General features: G+C 38.3%; 1 protein-coding gene across 7 annotated transcripts in view; it reads right to left on the reverse strand.

The window, feature by feature from the left end:
• ZFX (zinc finger protein X-linked) overlaps window positions 1–19905 on the reverse strand; it is a 73843-nt gene that overhangs the window by 31056 nt on the left and 22882 nt on the right. For 6 of the 7 annotated variants that reach the window (XM_049873181.1, XM_049873178.1, XM_049873175.1 and 3 more), the window contains exons 2-3: window positions 9926–10014; window positions 6457–7026 (exon numbers count right to left, since the gene is read on the reverse strand). In XM_049873181.1, coding sequence (XP_049729138.1) covers window positions 6457–7026; window positions 9926–9986 — 631 coding nt within the window. In that variant the 5' untranslated portion in view covers window positions 9987–10014. Of the gene's footprint in view, window positions 1–6456; window positions 7027–8636; window positions 8692–9925; window positions 10015–19905 lie in introns of those variants that run through there. The other variant, XM_049873180.1, reaches the window with a different exon arrangement.

Consider the following 19905-nt stretch of genomic DNA (forward strand, 5'->3'; position numbering starts at 1 on the left):
CTACTTGTATCAGGTGGACACTTGAGACTGTGTTGGCATCTCCTGTCTGGAGGGGAGATGGGAGGGTAGAGAGGGTTGGAAGCTGGCAAAATTGTCACGAAAGGATAGACTGGAAGGGCTGACTCATTAGGGGGAGAGTGAGTGGGAGTATGGAGTAAGGTGTATATAAGCTTATATGTGACAGACTGACTTGATTTGTAAACGTTCACTTAAAGCTCAATCAAAATTATTTAAAAAAACAAACACACAAAAAAATGGATCAAAGTCCTAAATGTTTAAGAGCTAAAACTATAAACTCTTAGAAAGAAACAAGTGTAAGTTTTTGTGACCTTGAATTAGGCCCTGATTCTTAAATATGACTCCAAAAACACAAGCAAGAAAAGAAAATATAGATAAAGAAGACTTCATCAAAATTAAAAACTTTTATGCACAGGGCGCTATAAAGTAAAAAGACAACCCACAGAATTGGACAAAATATTTGCAAATCATATATCTTATAAAGGGCTAGTACCCAGAATAAAGAACTCCTTCAACTCAAAAAATAAAAAATGAGTAACCAAATTTAAAAAAAGGACAAAGAATATGAACAGACATTTCTCCAAAGATACACAAAAGGCCAATAAGTACATAAAAAGAAGCTCAATATCATAATCCATCAGGGAAATTCAAATCAAAATCACAATGAGATACCACTTCACAGCCACTAGGATGGCTAGAATAAAAACGACAGAAAACAACAAGTGCTGACAAGGATGTGGAGAAGTTGGAACTCTCATGCACTGCTTGTTGGAATATAAAATGGTACGGCTGCTTTGGAAAACAGTCTAGCTGTTCCAGAGTTACTATATGGCTCAGCAATCCCACTCCCAGCCATATACCCAAGAGAAATTAAAACAAACGTCCATATAAAAACCTGCATATAAATGTTCATAGCAGCATTATTCATAATAGCCAAAAAGTAGAGAAACCCAAATGTCTATCAACTGATGAGTGCATAAACAAAATGTGGTACATGCATACAACGGATTATGATTCAGTAATAAAAAGGAATCAAGTACTGATACATGCTAAAATATGGATGAACCTTGAAAACATCATGCTAAGGGAAAGAAGCCAGTCACAAAAGATTGCTTATTATTAGGTTCCATTTATGTGAAATGTCCAGAATAGGCACATCTATAGAGATATGAAGTAGATTAGTGGTTGCCTAGGGTTTTTTTTTTTTTAGGGATGGTAGGGGTGGGGTGGGGATTGGGGGGAGTAACAGCTAAAGGGTTCAAGACTTCTTTCTGGGGTGATGAAAATGTTTGAAAATTGACTGTGGTGATGGTTATACAACCACTGAACTGCACATTTTAAATGGGTGGACTGTATAGTATGTGAATTATATATCATTAAAGCTGTTAGCCCAAAAAAAAAAAAAAGTTTATTTCGACGCTTAAGTTGAATCTAGGATTAGAAAGAAACACCTAACTCCTGTTCATCTTGTACCTAACTGTACTAATTAAAAGACATGAATATATCAACAAGATCTAAAAAGTGACATCCCATTGATCACGTTAATATCTAAGGGAAAGAATATTTTCTTTTCTGCAGTTGTTGTAAGTCAGTGCCTGACTCATCATCACTAGATCTTCTCCAACTTTCCCTAAAGTACAAACTGCTGTTTCACAAAATGGCATCTTGACTATCCAGTTGCAAAGGGAAACTCCAGGAGGCTAAAGACTGTTGCAAGAGATTATGGAAAGTCTGGCAGCTGTCTCAGATTAAGAAGAACTTAAAAACCAACTTGAGTAATAAGCGGGTGACTCAAACATTCCAGTTCTCAGAGAGCCGGAAAAATCCTAAGTGCCATCAAGCAGTACCATCAAATCTAGCCTGACTGGAACCAAGTAAGAGCCAATAACAACTGGCAAGAAGACATGCACTGTTAATACCTTGGATGAGGCATGATGTCCACAGAATTTCACAGCTATCGCATTCATATATCCATTTATTCAACAAATATTTATCTCACACCTAATATCCACAGGGTTTGATGACAATGTTGTTGTTGTTGTTAGTTGCCGCTGAATTGATTCCAACTCATGGTGACCCCACATATGCAGAGTAGAACTGCTCCATAGGGTTTTCAAGGCTGTGACCTTTCAGAAGCAGATCGCCAGGCCTGTCTTCCAAGGCGCCTCTGGGTGGGTTTGAACCACCCACCTTTTGGCTAGCAGCCAAGCACTTAACCATTTGCGCCACCCAGGGACTCCCAATGCGGAAGATACACAAGTGGATAAGACACAGCAGATCTTGTTCTGCAGGAACAATCAATTTAGGAGCGATCATAACATCTAGATGGCAAAGACTAGAAAAAGAGGTCATCCTGACCTCAAAAGCAGCTATACTACCCTGACAATGAGCATCAGTGTCCAGATATACTACGGTGCTACAGTAAAATCTGCGAAAGCTGGACCCCGCGTAAGGCAGAAACCCGTAAGAGAAGGAAAACTGGGTGTTTATGAGGCAGGATTCTTTATACAGAGCGACAGAAAAGTGGTAAGACTGCACCCTGTCAAAGGTGGAAAACTTGTGAGACGCAGAAAAACAAGGCAGTCCCATCAAGTTTTGGCTCTCACGGGTTTCACTGCATAAAGAATGAGGACTGCTTCTTCACCATCATTTAAAATGAAACCTTCGGAGGAAAGAATTCCACCAAGATGGACACTAAACACTTTATAAAAGCCATTTATTAGGCTCTTAGAGCCAATGACTTTGACATTTTTAAAGAGAAGAGACTACTTAGACATCTGTTCCTGTTCCTCCCTGACCTATGAAGCACAGGCATTAAGAAATACTACCATTTCTCATCATATGATAAAAAGCATTAAAGTTGACTGCTAATAATAGTATCTCAGCATTCTCCATCAAGGGTAAAATCAGACCATAGTTCCTCTATACGCTTACCACAAAACCTTTGTCAACCTTAATCTTCTTGAAATCAATACAGGGTTAAAGTTACAAGACAGCATAAAAGAAGTACCCTTACTGGGAGGCAGAAACAACAGAAATGCTCATTTATTCCAAGGCATTCAATTGGTTTGATTACAAAGCCAAGTTTTTTAACATGAATATTTCTTTGAAGGGAAAGAGAGACAATGGTGTGGAAGAGAGAAAAAAAAGAGTGCAGAAGTGACTACATAATAGAGAAGACAAACGATATGACCAAAAGTTACCATCCTTAGAATTTAAAAACAATCCAACCATTTTATTACAGTAATGTGTGTTTTAGATGTATCTTTACATTCTTTTAGCTAGGATATGACACTTTCTTTTAAAAGAAGATGAATAAACTATCATCACAGTTAAAAATACTCTATGATAGCAGTTTATGTCCATCTATATCTACTTTTTTAGAAACATTAAAATTTACATATTAGCAGAAACTCACAGCTTAAAAGAAAAATGACTATAAGTAAGATTTTTAATAAAGACTGTGCACAAGTGTGGGCTGTGTAATACAACAATCTTGTACACTACATCAACTGTTACTAAACCAACTTCTCTGTTTTTTTTTTTTTTTTAGCAATTCCCCTGGAGGGTTGAACTTCCTAAAAGAGTAATAAAGGCAAGAGACAGTGTGCAGCTAAATACCAGGCCAATGCCATGCATTTTACTCCTTAGCAAACAAATTAAGGAAAACAGAAGGGGTAGAGAATACACAGAATGGTCAAGAAGAACCAGGAGTACCTTATCCTCCAAAGTATTCTACCAGACCCTCTTCCCCTCGTAAATCACGATGAATCTAACTCTCTACTTTCTCCGGCCCTCCCCTGGGTACCTGGGCTTGCAACAAAACATCTGGCAGTGGTATTTAAAAATACCATTTTCAACTAAATAGCTCCGAACATTCAAAAACTCCTTTTACCTCTTCTTCCCTGGATCTCCAATTCTACCAATAAGGGGCCTCACCCGTAACTGCCTTCCTATCTCAGAAGGAGATGTGCTCTTCCTCTCTAGGACTCACCTAACAGCCCTCCATGTCTGCCCTAGACCCCAGTCCCTTTCCCTTCTCTAACCCTGCTAACCCTGCTATGCTCAACACACTTTTACCATCTAGTCAACCATCAAATGCTATTCTCTTGTGTCTTCCACCCCTTCACTGACAAATGACAACAAGGGTAATTTACACAAACCACTTCACCTACTCCACTTCCATTAACTTCTCAATCCATTACAGCTCATCTCTTTTATCTCTGCTCTACTCACCCACACTTTACTGAACTCTTCTAATTAAGATACCAATGACCTAACTGCCCAATGAAAAAGCCTACTCTCTTCCCAGTGACTGACACTTCTAGAAATTAGCTTTATCCTTGACAGTGTCAACAACACTCTCTAAAGGTTTTTCTCCTCTTTCTCTTTCCCAAAGCTTCTGATTTTCATGGCTTTTCTCCTCTGCCTACTTCTTAAATACCCAAGGGATCCATACTGGACACTCTTATTCTACAAGCACCCTCTGGAGACCACCATCCATTTCCATTTAGGATACTATCTATAGTCTGTTGTCCCAAATTTCTTCCTCCAGCCACAGACTTTCTCAAAAGCACCGAATTCATATTTCCAACTGCCTAGAAAAACATCCACAAGATCATCCCCAGCAAGTAACTCAAACTTTTGACAAGTCTTAAGTCAGTTTCTTTCCCACCGGATCTACTTCTCTCCTCTTCTTAGTTAATGGCATGACCAGTCCCCCAATCTCCCAATGCAGAAACCTTAAGGTCATCCTTGAATTACATGTCTCCCTCATATCACCCTTCCTATTCTGTTTGGCACCAAATCTTGTCCATTCTACTAATTTCTCTTGAGTCCAGCTTCCTCTCTTTGTCCCCATTACTATTATGTACCTAGTATCTTCTTTACCTCATTTCAACTATCTCTCTGCCGCTAATCTCTCCCTCACCTATTCTTATCCCATGTTGCTAACAGGACTATCTTCCTAAAATAAATTCTAAATTAAAACAGGATCCCATATTTTCCCCTATCAGACTGGCAAGAATTAAAAAGAAAAAATAATACTCTTTTTGGTTAGAGTATAGAGAAATGGACATTCTTCACTTGGTGAGGGGAGTTATATACCAGGCAAAATATCGAGGCAATAAACATCACAATTGTAAATGTGTATCCCTTTGATATCCAGCTATTTCTAGAAATTTATTCTAAGGAATTAAAAAGTGAAAAAAGATATACAAGTGCATCCTGAAGTTCCCATCGTTCCCAGCAAAGTCTAGGCCCCTTTTTTACATACTGTACAATTTGCCTAGAATGTTTCTCTCATATCCACGCCTTTCTTCATCCTGTAGAACCAGAACTCATTCTTGAGTTCAAAGGTCAACCACTCCATTCTCCTATCTCCAAAGTTTATTCGCACCTCTGTATCACACTGCAACCTATCGTTCTCTCCCATGGTAGCCTGGAAACTCTTCAGGGGCAGTGGTTTCATGTATCTGTTTAGCGCCTATCTATATCTGCACTACCTACAACAATGTCTGACACATAGTAGGGACTCAACAAGTATGTGCTGAATGAAGGTGTTTTCTTCCTCTTTATGCACAGATTAATCTAACTTCCAAAATCTCAGGCACTTTTAAAAGGTATTTCCTAAAATGCTGAACTCTTAAAACAGGTATTCACACAAAGCAAACAGTCTTGTGAATTTATATAAGCAAATCATCTGTGAGTCTTCATTTGAACTATAATTCCTAAAAGGCATAAGAATTTCCATACTGGGTCAGAACTGTGGTCTATCCAACTTAGAATTTTATCTCTCAAGGTAGTACCCAAGAAATAAGTTGTAAGGCACAGCTGTCCTCCCAGATGTTAAGTTCAACATTTAGCAGTGTGTTCCAAAACATTTCTTCGATAACCTAATATGAATCTGTCATGTTTGAAATCATTTCATTTCAATACTATTCCAGAGCCCTTTTCCATGCTGTTAGAGAAGTAGTATTTTGCATAATATGTAAGTATTTTAAGTACATAAGTATAATCTAAGTAGTACTGTGCATCCATATACAAGGATTTAAGTAGTTTGTTCATACTTTTTTTTTTCCCCAAGTTGAATCTCTTCTAAGTTCCAAGAGGTTTCCTAATTCTAATAAAGGCTGGTAATGGGCTAACCACAACCTTCATGACTGCACAGAGTTCAGTTCTATTCCTGTCAGCCATTATCTTTCTAGACTGAAGAAATCTTTCTATTCCATCCTTACACAGAAACAACTCTTGACTCTGCATCATTTCATTTTTCTTAATTTTGAGTTATGTTACAGAATCCAAACTGAAACAACAATGCAGGTAGGTTTACGATTTAATCTTGTAAGACTTTAAGTCAAGAAAATTTTACCCCTGATGTAAACTAGTAAAGTCAGCCTTCAAAAACACCTCTGACAATCACTTTACCCCAAAACTTACAGGAGATCATAAGGTAGTCCTCACAGTTGCTTTTGTCATCATCTTGCTGGTCCACAGGGATCCCATTGGCATCTATGACTGCTTCAGAGGCACAGTCTGCTACCAATACTTCTTCTGAAACTACGTCGGTTGTCAGAGGATCAGTGACGATTTCTGCTTCTACTACATTACCATGAACCACGTGTTCAACATGTCCAACGTCAGGCACATGTATAGATTCACTTGTCAAGACGTGTTCTGGCACAGACATTGAGGCTGAAGTTATGTCAGAAGCTAAAACATCATCTGGGACTGTGCAGTGTGCTAAAGAGACTTCTTCGGTTACATCTGAGTCTAGCACTTGCTCCGGAATGATGACAGTTTCAGATACATCTGCCTCTTCCATGATGTCTGGGCACTGGACATCTTCTATAACAACGTCCTCAATAACATCTTGGATGACAACCGAGTCGGGGTCATCAGGAACAAAGTTATGCACAGTTATGTCGGAATCCACAACATCTGAAACAAAAACAGTTTCTTGTACTTCCACAACAATTTGATCACCATCCATATGTGTAGCATCAGCTCCTTAAAGAAAAATTAAAATGACAAATTTCAGGTAGGTGTGCATGACAATCTCAAATAATATAAATTATATTCAATTTCTACCAGGAAAACAGCCTATCACCTCAGTTTTCTCAAACATTAAAACAGATTAAAGAAATAAAGGGAAAATCTGCTTTTGAATATTTCTAAAAATAGAAACTTTTAACACAAGGACTTTTTGTGCTCATCCCAATTAATAAAGAAATACTAGGAAAACAAAACAATTGGGGCAGTCAAAGAAAAATATTCATGAAAGAAAAATTCTAGGCACACTAAACCTAAACCCATATGCACAGGTACTTAAGGGATGATTATTAAATAAGTAATGCAACTTCAGGGGGTAAATATACCATTTTTCTTCACTATATCTGCTGTTTATTTCTTTTCCTTCTTGTCCCCACCTCCCTTGTCAAGTTGTATTTTTTTCTTCTTTCCATCTCTCCCATGGAAGGATTTTTTACTTTCCTTCCATTTTTTTTTTTTCTTTCTCCCTTCATATTCTTTCCCCTTTTGTTCAGATGTGATATCCCACCAATATCCTCCATCCATGACTATGGAAATTTAGAAATTATCCTCTGAGTCCAGGACTTAAAAAGATCAGGGCATAAATGAAAAGAGGGACAGAAGACCACAGTTAAGGAGGAAAGACAATTGGCTGAGAAGCCTCTGTGGACAGACGAAATGAATAAAAGTGCAGCTGCTCTGGTGCAATGGAAGGTGAGATAAGTTGGAGAGGGGCCTGCCCACAACTTCACCAGGGTACTTTCCCTCCCTCTAGCTTCCTCCAGTCTCCTCCTCGCACCCCCAACCCCTAACCCCCAAGCCACTGCTTTAGAATTTAGGAAACTCTAATCTAGTCCAGTCTGCAATTAAGGAATCAAGATAGAGGTTGAACCAATTGAAGCCCAGTGAGATTAAACGACTTAACCAAGATCACACAGTTTGCACAGCATATAGTGCTCAGTAAATATTATTCTGAATGAATGCCACAAATGGAAATATAAATCATATACCCTTAACAAAAATATAAAATAAAATAAATCCAGTATAACTCCTGGTCCAGAAAAAAGCAAAGTATTATGAAAGTCTTATCTAAAAAGGTAGTCAGTGGATTAGTGCTTCTGGTTGCGACTCAGCCCAGGCTGAGTCCAAGCAGGTGCCTAACTCAGTGACTATGTGTCACTGGCCAGGCCCTCAGAGAAACAACAAACAAAAATGGTCAATAAAAGCCAAAGAATATTAAAAATTGGAAGAAGCTTTTAATGTCAGTTAATAACCTACTTTAATTACATCTAGAAATAATAATAAAACAATGTTTACTTTCATTTCCGTAAAACTTCTACAAAATGCTTTATTACTCATTTGTTTTCAATATTTGCAAAATGCTAACATCACATCATAGACCAATATAAACTCCACTTTGCAGACATGAATATGAAAGCATTTAGTGGCAAGAGCATTGGTTAAAAGGTCCAAATCAGAGAACAGGGTTTGGACACTTATTAGTTTTGTGACCTTGGGCAAGTCATTTAACCTCTGAGTTTCGGTTTCCTCATCAGTAAAATGAGGACAGTAGTATCTGCCACGCATACCTCACAGGACTGTTGTGATGATCAAATGGGAATGTATGGCAAGTATTCTGAAAAACTGTAATGAGAGGTTTCATTATTATTATGACATATGAAAACGGAGGCACTGGCAGATTAAGTGACTTGCTCAAAGATAAACAAACACCATAAGTGTTAACAATCAGGGCTACAATGCAACAGCCCTTCAATCTACCTTAGTCCAAGATTAAGTTCGTAAATACTGTGTGTTTTTCTCCAAAGACCTTAAAGTCTGTCTTTCGAGCATGATTACACTTCACGTTCTGATAAGAAAGAATTATAACTGTGCATTTCCTATCATCAAACATGAGTCAAAAGACTATCCCAAGTTGTTGAGAAAAACACACACACCCCCTCTGGATTTAGAGATTAAAGAAAATTTAAAAATTAAAAATTGCATTTTTAATTTATTGATAAGGTTGATTGCTATTTCTGTAATATACTGCAATATGATCATTTAAAGTTCAATGGAAAAATTATTAACATTTTATTTATCTAGGGTAGCTAAGACAGTATAATATAAAAAACCACTTTACACTTCAAAACCTAGTGCAATCACCTTACAATGTAACGTAATTAGAGGCATGGGTAATTTGAAATTGTGAATACGATTTTTCCTATTATTAGAACTTTAAGAACATGATTTTCTTTGTGTTATGTGGGAAGTAAGGTAACACTGCATCTGCTTGAAGCAGAAGGCTCCTTTTGGGAACTTGTGAAAGACAGGGTTGTAAAAGCAGGACAGGATCAGAATGTGGAGGACCTAGGGTTTACACTTTATCTACTAGGCAACGGAGAACAGAAAAATGACCTGATTCATGTTATTTTATGATGAGCACTCTGACTGGTAGGCTAGATAAAGAGACTAAGGGCAAGGTAAATAGTTTAAAGGTTATCACAGACTAAGAATGAGATGATAAAGCCTGTCTACGTGGCAGGAAGTAGAATGAAGAGGCGTGGATGTAAACAAGGAACATTTTCAAAGACAGAACTAATAGGACTTAGTAGTATATCTGCAGAAGAAGAGAACAACTGAAGCTAACAGTAAGGTTTTGATATCGTTGCTTTTACTGACAGAACATGAGAGCTGCTTGTGAGGGAGCCAAATTTTTGAGGAGGGGAATTATAATATGTACTTTAACATTTGTAGAGACTTTGACAGGGTAACAAGGTACCTAAGTGTGAATATAAATGTGAGAGTCTAGCAATTCATCCTCTTGATAACCAACCCCAAATCAGGTAGCTGGGAAGTAGAACAACCCAAGTAGTTATACCTGTTGCATCAAAAAATGAGTTTGGCCCTTGTGGTTGTAATTCAAGTCCATCTTCATCCATGGCCTTTAATTCTCATCAGTCACAGCTCCTAAGTCAGAGAACAAATAAACGAAACGTTAATTTTTTATATCATGCATTAAAAACGTCATGATTTTTTATTTCTGAAATACTCAAATTATGAGACAGATGTACATTTAAACTTATCTAAAATAAAAGGGAAATTAATGGATTTCCAATGAAATATGGGCATCTATACAACAAGGGTTTGAAACCCTGATGGCATACTGGTTAAGAGCTACGATTGCTAACCTAAAGGTCAGCAGTTTGAATCCACCAGGTGCTCCTTGGAAACTCTATGGGCTAGTTCTACTCTGTCCTATAGGGTCACTATGAGTTGGAATCGACTGGATAGCAAAGGGGTTTGGATTTGGGTTATTAACAAGGAGGGGCACTGGTAGTTCACTGGCGGAATTTGCACCTTTCATGCAGAAGCCCTGGTGACACAGTGGTTAAGCACTCAGCTGCTAACCAGAAAGTCAGCAGTTTGAACCCACCAGAAGCTCCATGGGAGCAAAGATCTGGCAATCCACCCCCATAAAGATTAACCAAAAAAAGCCAAACCTATTGCCGTCGAGTCAAATTCCGACTCATAGCGACCCTAAAGGACAGAGTAGAACTGCCCCATAGGGTTTCCAAGGCTGTAAATCTTTACGGAAGCAGACTGCCATATCTTTCTCCCGCAGAGCGGCTCTTGGGTTACGATCCCCAACCTTTCAATTTGCAGCTGAGCACTTAACCATTGCGCCACCAGAGCTCCTCAGCCCGTAAAGATTGTCTTATATGGTTGCTATGAGTCAGAATCGACTCAACAGCACCAACACACATGAGATCCGGGTTTGATTCCTGGCCAATAGTAGCCACCACCCATCTGACAGTGGAGGCTTGCATATTGCTATGATGCTGAACAGGTTTCAGTGAATCACCCAGACTAAGACAGGTTAGGAGGAAAGGTCTGGCAATCTACTTCTGAGAATCAGTTGATGGAAACCCTATGGATCACTATGGACTCATCTGCAAACCATCATGAAGATGGTGCCGTTCCATTGTGCATGGGTTTACCGCGAGTCAGGGGCTGGTTCTATGGCAGCTAACAACAACAACATATAACAAGGCAAGGAAGATAAATCAAACAAGTCAACTTTGCCTAGGCTTTTTTTTTAATTGAGGTATTGCTACATAAAGTGCACACATCTTGATGAATTTTCACATATGCATCAACCTGTGTAATCACTACTCAGACCAAGATATAGAACACTTCCAGTACCGGAGTACTCCAGTCCCCTCTCAGTCCATACTCTGCATATCCCGGAAGGGTAACCAGGTTTGTTAAGTTTCAACTTAAACACACTCTGTAGCTTATCAGGGAAAATTTCTGCAAGATTTTTATATTACTTCTCTAAATTTAATGTAGTCTGCTATGTTCTAGCCAATAAAGTAAACAATGACACAAATTCAAAGTGTATAATTGTAGTAAACACTCTTAGGATTTCTGCCTAATTTATAATGATCTCTCTTAGCAGACTATCTCATCTAGAGGAATAAGCTCCCGCAGTGTATTTATACTGTCCTGGCCATAGGTGATTGGCCCTGGCTATAAAATAGTAAAAGTTCAACTGTGAGCACAATAAAATCAAAGTCCCATCCCTGAGAATCTGAAACCGTGAGCAAGAGTCAATCAGTCTCTCGGAGGGCAACTCGGTCAACTGGCATAACATAGCTCATAAAGACACTGTTCTACATTCTAGTTTGGTGAGTAGCATCTGGGGTCTTAAAAGCTTGTGAGCAGCCATCTAAGATACAACTATTGGTCTCTACACGTCTGGAGCAAAAGGGAAAGAAGGAAACCAAAGACTTAAAGAAGAAACTAGGTTACAGGACTAATAGTCTATACAAGCCACAGCCTCATTTACCTTAAGACCAAAAGAACTACATGGTGCCTGGCTACCACTACCGACTGTTCTGACCAGGGACACAATATATGGTCTTGGATAGAATGAGAGAAAAATGCAGAACAAACTCAATTCCTAAAAAAGGCCAGATTTACTAGACTAGTAGAGACTAGAGGAACCTCTGAGACTATCACCCTGGAGTACCCTTTAAACTTGGAACTTGAAACACTCCCAGTGGTCACCTTTCAGCCAAAAGACAGAATGGCTCATAAAATAAATAACATCACTTGTGAGTACCGTGCTTCTCTAAACAATCATCTAAACGAGATCTAACAATCAACATTTACCATAGACCAAAGATGAGACGGTGGGGGGAGGGGGAGAGACAAGGAAGCTAGATTAATGGAAACAGAACAACCAGAATGGAAATAATGAGAATGCTAACGCGTTATGAAAACTGTAACCAATATCACAGAATAGTATGTATAGAAATTGTTAAAATGAGAACCTAATTTGCTATGTAAATTTTCTCCAAAATCACAATATTTTTTTTTTAAAAAAAGGGTCAATCTCTCTCTCTCTCTATCTGCACCTCTCCTCCCCTGGTGGCCGAAACAATAATATCTGAACATGGGAGCCAAGGAAGGCCACTTTCCAACTTTCACTTAGACTGCTGGAAGAAAGTTTACAAATAAAAAGAATCCAGAATCCCCCGAGAAATAGAGGGAGCAGGAAGGACAGGCTTATCAATAGCCTGTTAGCTCCTGGTTCTAGACCTTTCTGAGGTCCAGCTACATTCTTGCTTTGAGGCCCACCTACATGCTTGCTTTGGGTTTTTGTAAAACATCCCAATGACCTTAATCTTCTCTCTTCTACTTAAGCAGAAAACTTAAAACTAAAACAACTTTAATAAAATAATAGGTATACTAATTACCGATTCAAAAGAGCAGACATCAGGGATTGTGGTTTACTGTGTTGCAAGTATTGCATAAACCTCCTAATTGGTTTCCCTATCACTACTTTCTCACTTTCTAATCTACTATCAACAGTGCTATTAGATGAATCTTTCATCTTTATCATTTTTTGCAGATGATATAAGTATTGCATGCTTCTTACTAAAATTTCAAGTAACAGAAATAAGTCATTTTTCTAAAGCATAATTTAAGCAATGCCATTCATTCCTCTGTTTAAAAGTGTTTAATGGCTCCCTGCTGCCTCCAAGTGGTTTGCAATCTTCTAATATCTGGCTGCAAACTACCTTGCCGTCATTATTTTTCATAACTTTCCTTTAAGCACCTACTCCATTACCACACAAACATGAACACACACACGTCAACCAAACAAAAATACCCAAATACCCATAAGACCCCAACTCTACTTTTGGCTCAGGGTTCCTTCAACCTGGAATACTTTTCCCCTATAATCTCTGCTTTGATCTATCCCCCAAATTTTCCCCCACAAAATGAAAATGCTGGAAATAACCTCTCCTTCCTCTGAATTTCCACAGCACTTTATCCTTCTCTTACTGTTTGTTTGCCATATATTTACGTATGTCTTCTTTTCAGATACTAAACTATATATATATGGCCCTTGAAGAAAGTCATGAAAAACTCAATTAACATTTATATACTAAATGAATGGATTTTCAACATATGTCAACTCTGAGACACGTTCTATTCACTTTCAAAAAATAATGTATGTTTCATGCCATGTATTTACACTGCTTCAAATTAAAGAGTATGATAGGCAGACTAATAAACAACAAAATTTTGTCAACCTTGAAAAATGGAAAGTGCCCATGCTCAGAAGAAGTTGCCACTGTCCTCTCCCCACCACAATCACCTCTAGCTATAGAATTCTTTTTCTCCCTTTAAAAATGTAATTATAAAATGACAAATGTAAATTAATCTTCTAAACATAATGAAATACTATTACATGAAATTAAGTCAATTGAGAAGGCAATAAATGTGTTTCATTAAGGTATTTATGGGCCCCTCCAATTTCCCTACATAAACCCAATTCCAGCAGCTCTAATAAAGGTTTAACCTGCAGAATAACCTTCCTTTCCTTGGCATTCATCCTCTTCAGGTTTTCTATTAACAGTTTGACAAATAATCAATTCCTCTCAATTTTGAAATTCTCTCCTTCACTGGTTTCTTTAAGTGACACCCTAGTTCTCTTCCCACCTTCCTAGCTGCTGGCTACTCTGCCTCCCTGGCCCCTTACTATAGTCTTGCCCAAGCTTGTATACTAAGCCCTCTTCTATTCCCAGGGTTTCAACTACCACTCTCACAACAAACTGCTAGGAACCCTATCGAAAGTAAACACCGGTGCCAAGTGCTCAGGTCTTGCTGCAGTCACAGGCAGATTAATTCTCCTAACGCATAGCTTTTAGCACAGCTCTCCCCTGCTCAGAAACTTCAACGGGTCCTCATTCAGGATGCTCTACCATATGGACAGACTCCTTTTCTGTAACTTCTACCATTTTACATCATACACTTTTTCCTAACAGATATTCTGGACTACATGGACTAAGCTGCCCACTCACCTTATTTTGACTTAGGCGAGCAGTAAGTGTTCAACAAATAATTCTGTTTACTTGTTATTTTCCCCCATTTTCTCATTGTTCAAGCAGCAGGAAAAGCAAACAGAAGTAAATCTGTCTATAACAGAATTTTTTCTACGGAGACATTGTAACTGGTGAATGGACTTGACAGCAATGGGTTTATTATAGGATATAATGGGAAGTTCCAGAACACTTAATTGTGCTCATGAGGAACCTTTATATAGATCAAGAGGCAGTTGTTCGGACAGAACAAGGGGATACTGATTGGTTTAAAGTCAGGAAAGGTGTGCGTCAGGGTTGTATTCTTTCACCATACCTATTCAATCTGTATGTTGAGCAAATAATCCAAGAAACTGGACTATATGAAGAAGAACGGGGCATCAGGATTGGAGGAAGACTCATTAACAACTTGCGTTATGCAGATGACACAACCTTGCTTGCGAAAGCGAAGAGGACTTGAAGCACTTACTGATGAAGATCAAAGACCACAGCCTTTGGTATGGATTACACTTCAACATAAAGAAAACACAAATCCTCACAACTGGACCAATAAGCAACATCATGAAAAACAAAGAAAATACTGAAGTTGTCCAGGATCTCATTTGACTGGGACCCACAATCAACACCCATGGAAGCACTGGACAAATCTACTGCAAAAGACCTCTTTAAATTGTTAAAAAGCAAAGGTGTCACCTTGAAGAGTAAGGTGCACTTGACCCAAGCCATGGTGCTTTCAATCGCCTCATATGCATGCGAAAGCTGGATGATGAAAAAGGAAAACCGAAGAACTGACACCTTTGAATTGTGGTGTTGGCAAAGAATATTGACTATACCATGGATTGCCAAAAGAACAAATCTGTCTTGGAAGAAGTATAGCCAGAACACTCCCTAGAAGCAAGGATGGAGAGGCTTCATCTCACGTACTTTGAACATGTGTTATCAGGAGGCATCAGTCCCTGGAGAAGGACATCATGCTTGGTAAAGCAGAGGGTCAGCGAAAAAGAGGATGACCCTCAATGAGATGGACTGACACAGTGGCTGCAACGATGAGCTCAAGCATAACAACGATTGTGAGGATGGCGCAGAACTTGGCAGTGTTTCGTTCTGTTGTACATATGGTTGCTATGAGTCGGAACTGGCTTGGCAGCACCTAACGATGACAACAAGGACTCCTAGACCTAGCCTTCATATCACTTTAATTTTTTGCCCATATTTTCCATCTTTGCCTTTCTACTATGGCCTCAGAGAATCCCTGAACTCTTTCTTATAAAAGCGCACTGATTTGATCTTCACCCCATCTACTGAATTTACATTTAAAAAATCATATTTAATTTCAAAATGAAATTGGTTTCTCTTTCACAACAATCTTTTTTGGGGGCAGGGAGAGGGGGCTGCATCTTCTCAACTATCTCTGAGGATTTAAAGTTTATTCTGTACCTTATCTTCAAAAACTGCTGGTTTTCCTCAAAAGCATGAGTCTTCTTGGGTGTCTGTTCATATCTGTAGATGAGGGTCTGGACTAGAGTTACAGTCCGATAGCTGGGGTGTATTTCCTCAGCCCAAGTAAGACTTTGTTTGGCTAGCAATGAAAATGAATTCTGACCACAGGAGCCCTGTCTAGAATGAGCTCGTGGGCGACAGAGAAAGTGATCACGTAATCAAACAGGTTTTTCCTTTAATGGTGGACTCAACGGCACTGGGTTTGGGTTTGGTGGACTAGTACCGTGCCTTCCAGGTACGGAGCTTCAATATCCTTCAGGATAGCTGCAAGCTACCCTTGCTTTGCAGTTTCCTATGTCCAAATTTGCAATTCACAGAGCTGAATATTTGGCATCCCAGCACAAAAACCATTTTAGAGACACCTATAAACCAGTTGCCATCGAGTCGATTCCAACTCATGGAGACCCCGTGCATTTCAGAGTAGGAATACACTCTACAGGAATTTTCACTGGCTATGATCTTTCAGAAGTAGATCACCAGGCCTTTGTTGTGAGGCACCTCTGGGTGGATTCATACCACCAACCTTTCGATTAGTAGCCGAACACTTAACCATCTGTACTACCCAGGGACTCCTAGACACACCTATACTCAAAAAACCAAACCCACTGCCATGGTGTCGATTCTGGCTCATAGTGACCCTAGAGGACAGAGTAGAACTGTCCTACAGGGTTTCCAAGACTGTAATCTTTACAGAAGCAGATTACCACATCTTTCTCCCACTGAGCAGCTGGTGGGCTCAAACCGCTCACATTTGGGTTAGCAGCCGAGCACTTTAATCACTGCACCACAAGGGCTCCCTAACCAAGAAAAAACCAAAGTCACTGCTGTCTGGTTGACTGGATTCCTAGTGGCCCTATAGGACAGAGTAGAACTACTACATAGGGCTTCCAAGGAGCAGCTGGTAGGTTTGAACTATTTACTTTTTGGTTATCAATCAAACACTTAACCACTGAGCCACCAGAGACACCTATTTAAAAAAAAAAACCCAACCCGTTGCCATCAAGGCAAATCTGACTCATAGCAACCCTATACTCCTAGGTAAACGGCTTAGCTTTTCATAGCTGTAATAATCACTTAACCACTGCGCCATCAGAAACACCTATTAAAAAAAAAAATCCAAACCTGTTGCCATCAAGGCAATTCTGACTCATAGCAACCCTATACTCCTAGGTAAACGGCTTAGCTTTTCATAGCTGTAATAATCTGGCTGTGCCCACGCCTTTTGCTTGTTCTCCCAGGACTTCCCTGCTTCTCTCACTGGGGATACTGCAGAATGACAATTTTTAGATGGCCTTTCCAACTTTCTGAATGGGGCCACAAGTTCAATAAACTCTCTTGGGTTTTGCCATTAACTGATCTCCATACGCTTTCTTCAAGCAGAAATTCATCACATTCTGATTTGCAAGGGGCACACCACCCAAGTTTTCTTGCTTCTCTGGATTTATTTTTGTATTTCTTGCTCAATGTAATTTTGAAAGGAAGCAAATGTGTGTGTTCTATACACTATGCTGAACTTAACGTTATTGTGAATTTTTATGTGCCAAATAAAAAAGCATAGAAATACGTAAAAACAAAGCAAAAAAAAAAAAAAAACTGTGAAATGACAGATTGAAAAAAAAATTAACATAGTGGAAGGTTACAACTCTATCAACATGACAGATCATATAGTCAAAAAATAACAAAAGAGAAAATGTGAATAATATTAACATTAATCTAACAGCTTTAATTCAAATGTCATTCTGTAAGAACAGAATGTTCCGTTTTCAAATAACCTTGCCCATGCCCTGTGTCAGAGGAAGAAGAATGCCCGCTGTTGTAAATGTCCAAGCCCTGTCCTTCCTTGCCTTGTACAATTTGAAACTTTTGTACACTTTGCTCAAAATTTCAATGCCAAGTTTTTGTTACAGGTTAGTTTTCCCATAAAACCATTCTGAACCAGTCAGTACATTTCAAGGTTTTGTTTAACATCTAAGAGTTCAAACTTTTATAATCTATTACAAGTTAGCCCGAAAATGACAAGTCTTTCTTAAAGCCTTATTTTTCAAAAGCCCCATTCATGCTCAGATTAAGAGCTGCCAAAACACACTCTGAACTACAGTGCACTGCTGTGCTACCAACACTAAGCACTAAATTGTTCTAAATGTTTTTGTCTTTAAGGCTGTAGCTTGATGTTAGGAAATGCATAGACTTTCTAACTTCTTTTCAGCTATATAAAGCAATACAACCTCCTTAATGAAATAGTGCCATTTAACATATTCAATAATTTATCAGTCCACGTACATTACATAACATTCTACTGTATATCATAATGGAATTAGTATAACAACGAATAAATCTTTTTAATTTCAGTGAAATTTAAAAAAAAAGTATTGGCTTTGGCTGAGATTTTGAACAGAAATCCTATTCACGTTTCCCCTAACGAAGTTTTCTACCCTTAGTTGCAGATGTACCAGGGTGCAGTGTATAAAATACCTGAAACGGTCAAAAGATGAAGACAATATTTTGATATTAATTTGGACTATACTGTACAATGGAATAGTTAAACTTAATAAAACTGTCATAGGTAAAAGTTTTAAATGGTTAATTTCTATCAACTACATTAGATGAGCAGTCAGTATTATCAGAAACTGTTTTCTTAAGCTTTTCCTTTTTCTTATACCTGCTATCTTTCCCATAATTGGGCATTTAATTCACCTCTGAATTGGTCATTCCCATAGTCGCTAACAGTGTTTTTCTTATAGAGCACTTCTTAAGGAGCAATGTCTCCTTGTATTAGAAAATTTTCCACATAATACATAAGAATTCCGGTATGCTGATCAGGAAAAGCGCATTGCCGTTTTCATGTTTTTATTCAAATAATAGGTGCTTCCCTGAGTTTCCTAGTAATTAGTTGTAAAAATTGTGTGTGGCAGCTTTACAGTCTTAAAAAATAGTTTAGATATTCTACGAACCTTCTTAAGATCTTGCCAAAATTACCAACCCTGTAACCTGACTAATACTGACCCTACTTTTTACTTTACCTACGTGAACATCTACTTTTCCTAAATACCTTACTGTGGGTCTGTGAGGTTCTGTAAAACTCAGTGCTAGAGTTAACAATGTTCTCTGTATATCTTAAACACTGGCAAGAATATAATGTTGGACCTTTCAACAACTGGAACAAAATTTTTTAAACTGACAGTTACAGAATTGTGGCATGTTTTTATATTAATCCTTTGCTAATACATTTAGCACTACATTTTTATGTGTATAACTTAATAAATTCTTGAATCGTTAAAAAGAAAGAAAGAATGCACAAGTTGGGTAATGTGGGGGCTGGTTTGCAATGCACCTACTTCTCACAAGACCAACAGTGGGCGCACTCTAGGTTGAGTATCAGCAAACATTTATTTCATGATCATTCTCTGGACTAAGCTAGGGAGCTAGTTTATTTAATTAAAAAAAAAAAAAAAATCCAAACCAGGCTCTTTTTTCAGGGGGTTGTGGAGGACAATAAAATATCACTAAATAATAGTCTAAAAGAAGGGGGAAAACTGAGGGAAGCACAAACCTATATAATTTGAAAAGAACAATAAAAAAATACAGATACTGAAAAGATGAAAAACACTTGTAAGAAAATAGTCTCTAATTCTATGCTAGCACACTGAGAGAAAATGTAAACTACCAGTATAAGCCAAGAAGAAACAGAAAGCCCAAACAACCACCACAGGGGGAAAAAATGGAGAAAGTTATCTAATGTTATCCTTTCAAAAAGCTCTAAGCTTTTCCGAAAGCTATCTGAACTATGCCAGAGCAGAAGAGAAAAGCTTTCTCAATTCCTTTTAAACTAATTTACCATTTAAAACAAAATCTAACAAAAATAATTTAACCAAACTACAAACTCATTTAATTATGAATCCCAACTCAAGTATTGGTAAATGTGACCCATCATGCTAAAAAAAAAAAAAAAATACACACTCACTGA

This window comes from Elephas maximus, chromosome X (assembly GCF_024166365.1).
Source record: "Elephas maximus indicus isolate mEleMax1 chromosome X, mEleMax1 primary haplotype, whole genome shotgun sequence".
Classification (NCBI taxonomy): Eukaryota; Metazoa; Chordata; class Mammalia; order Proboscidea; family Elephantidae; genus Elephas; species Elephas maximus.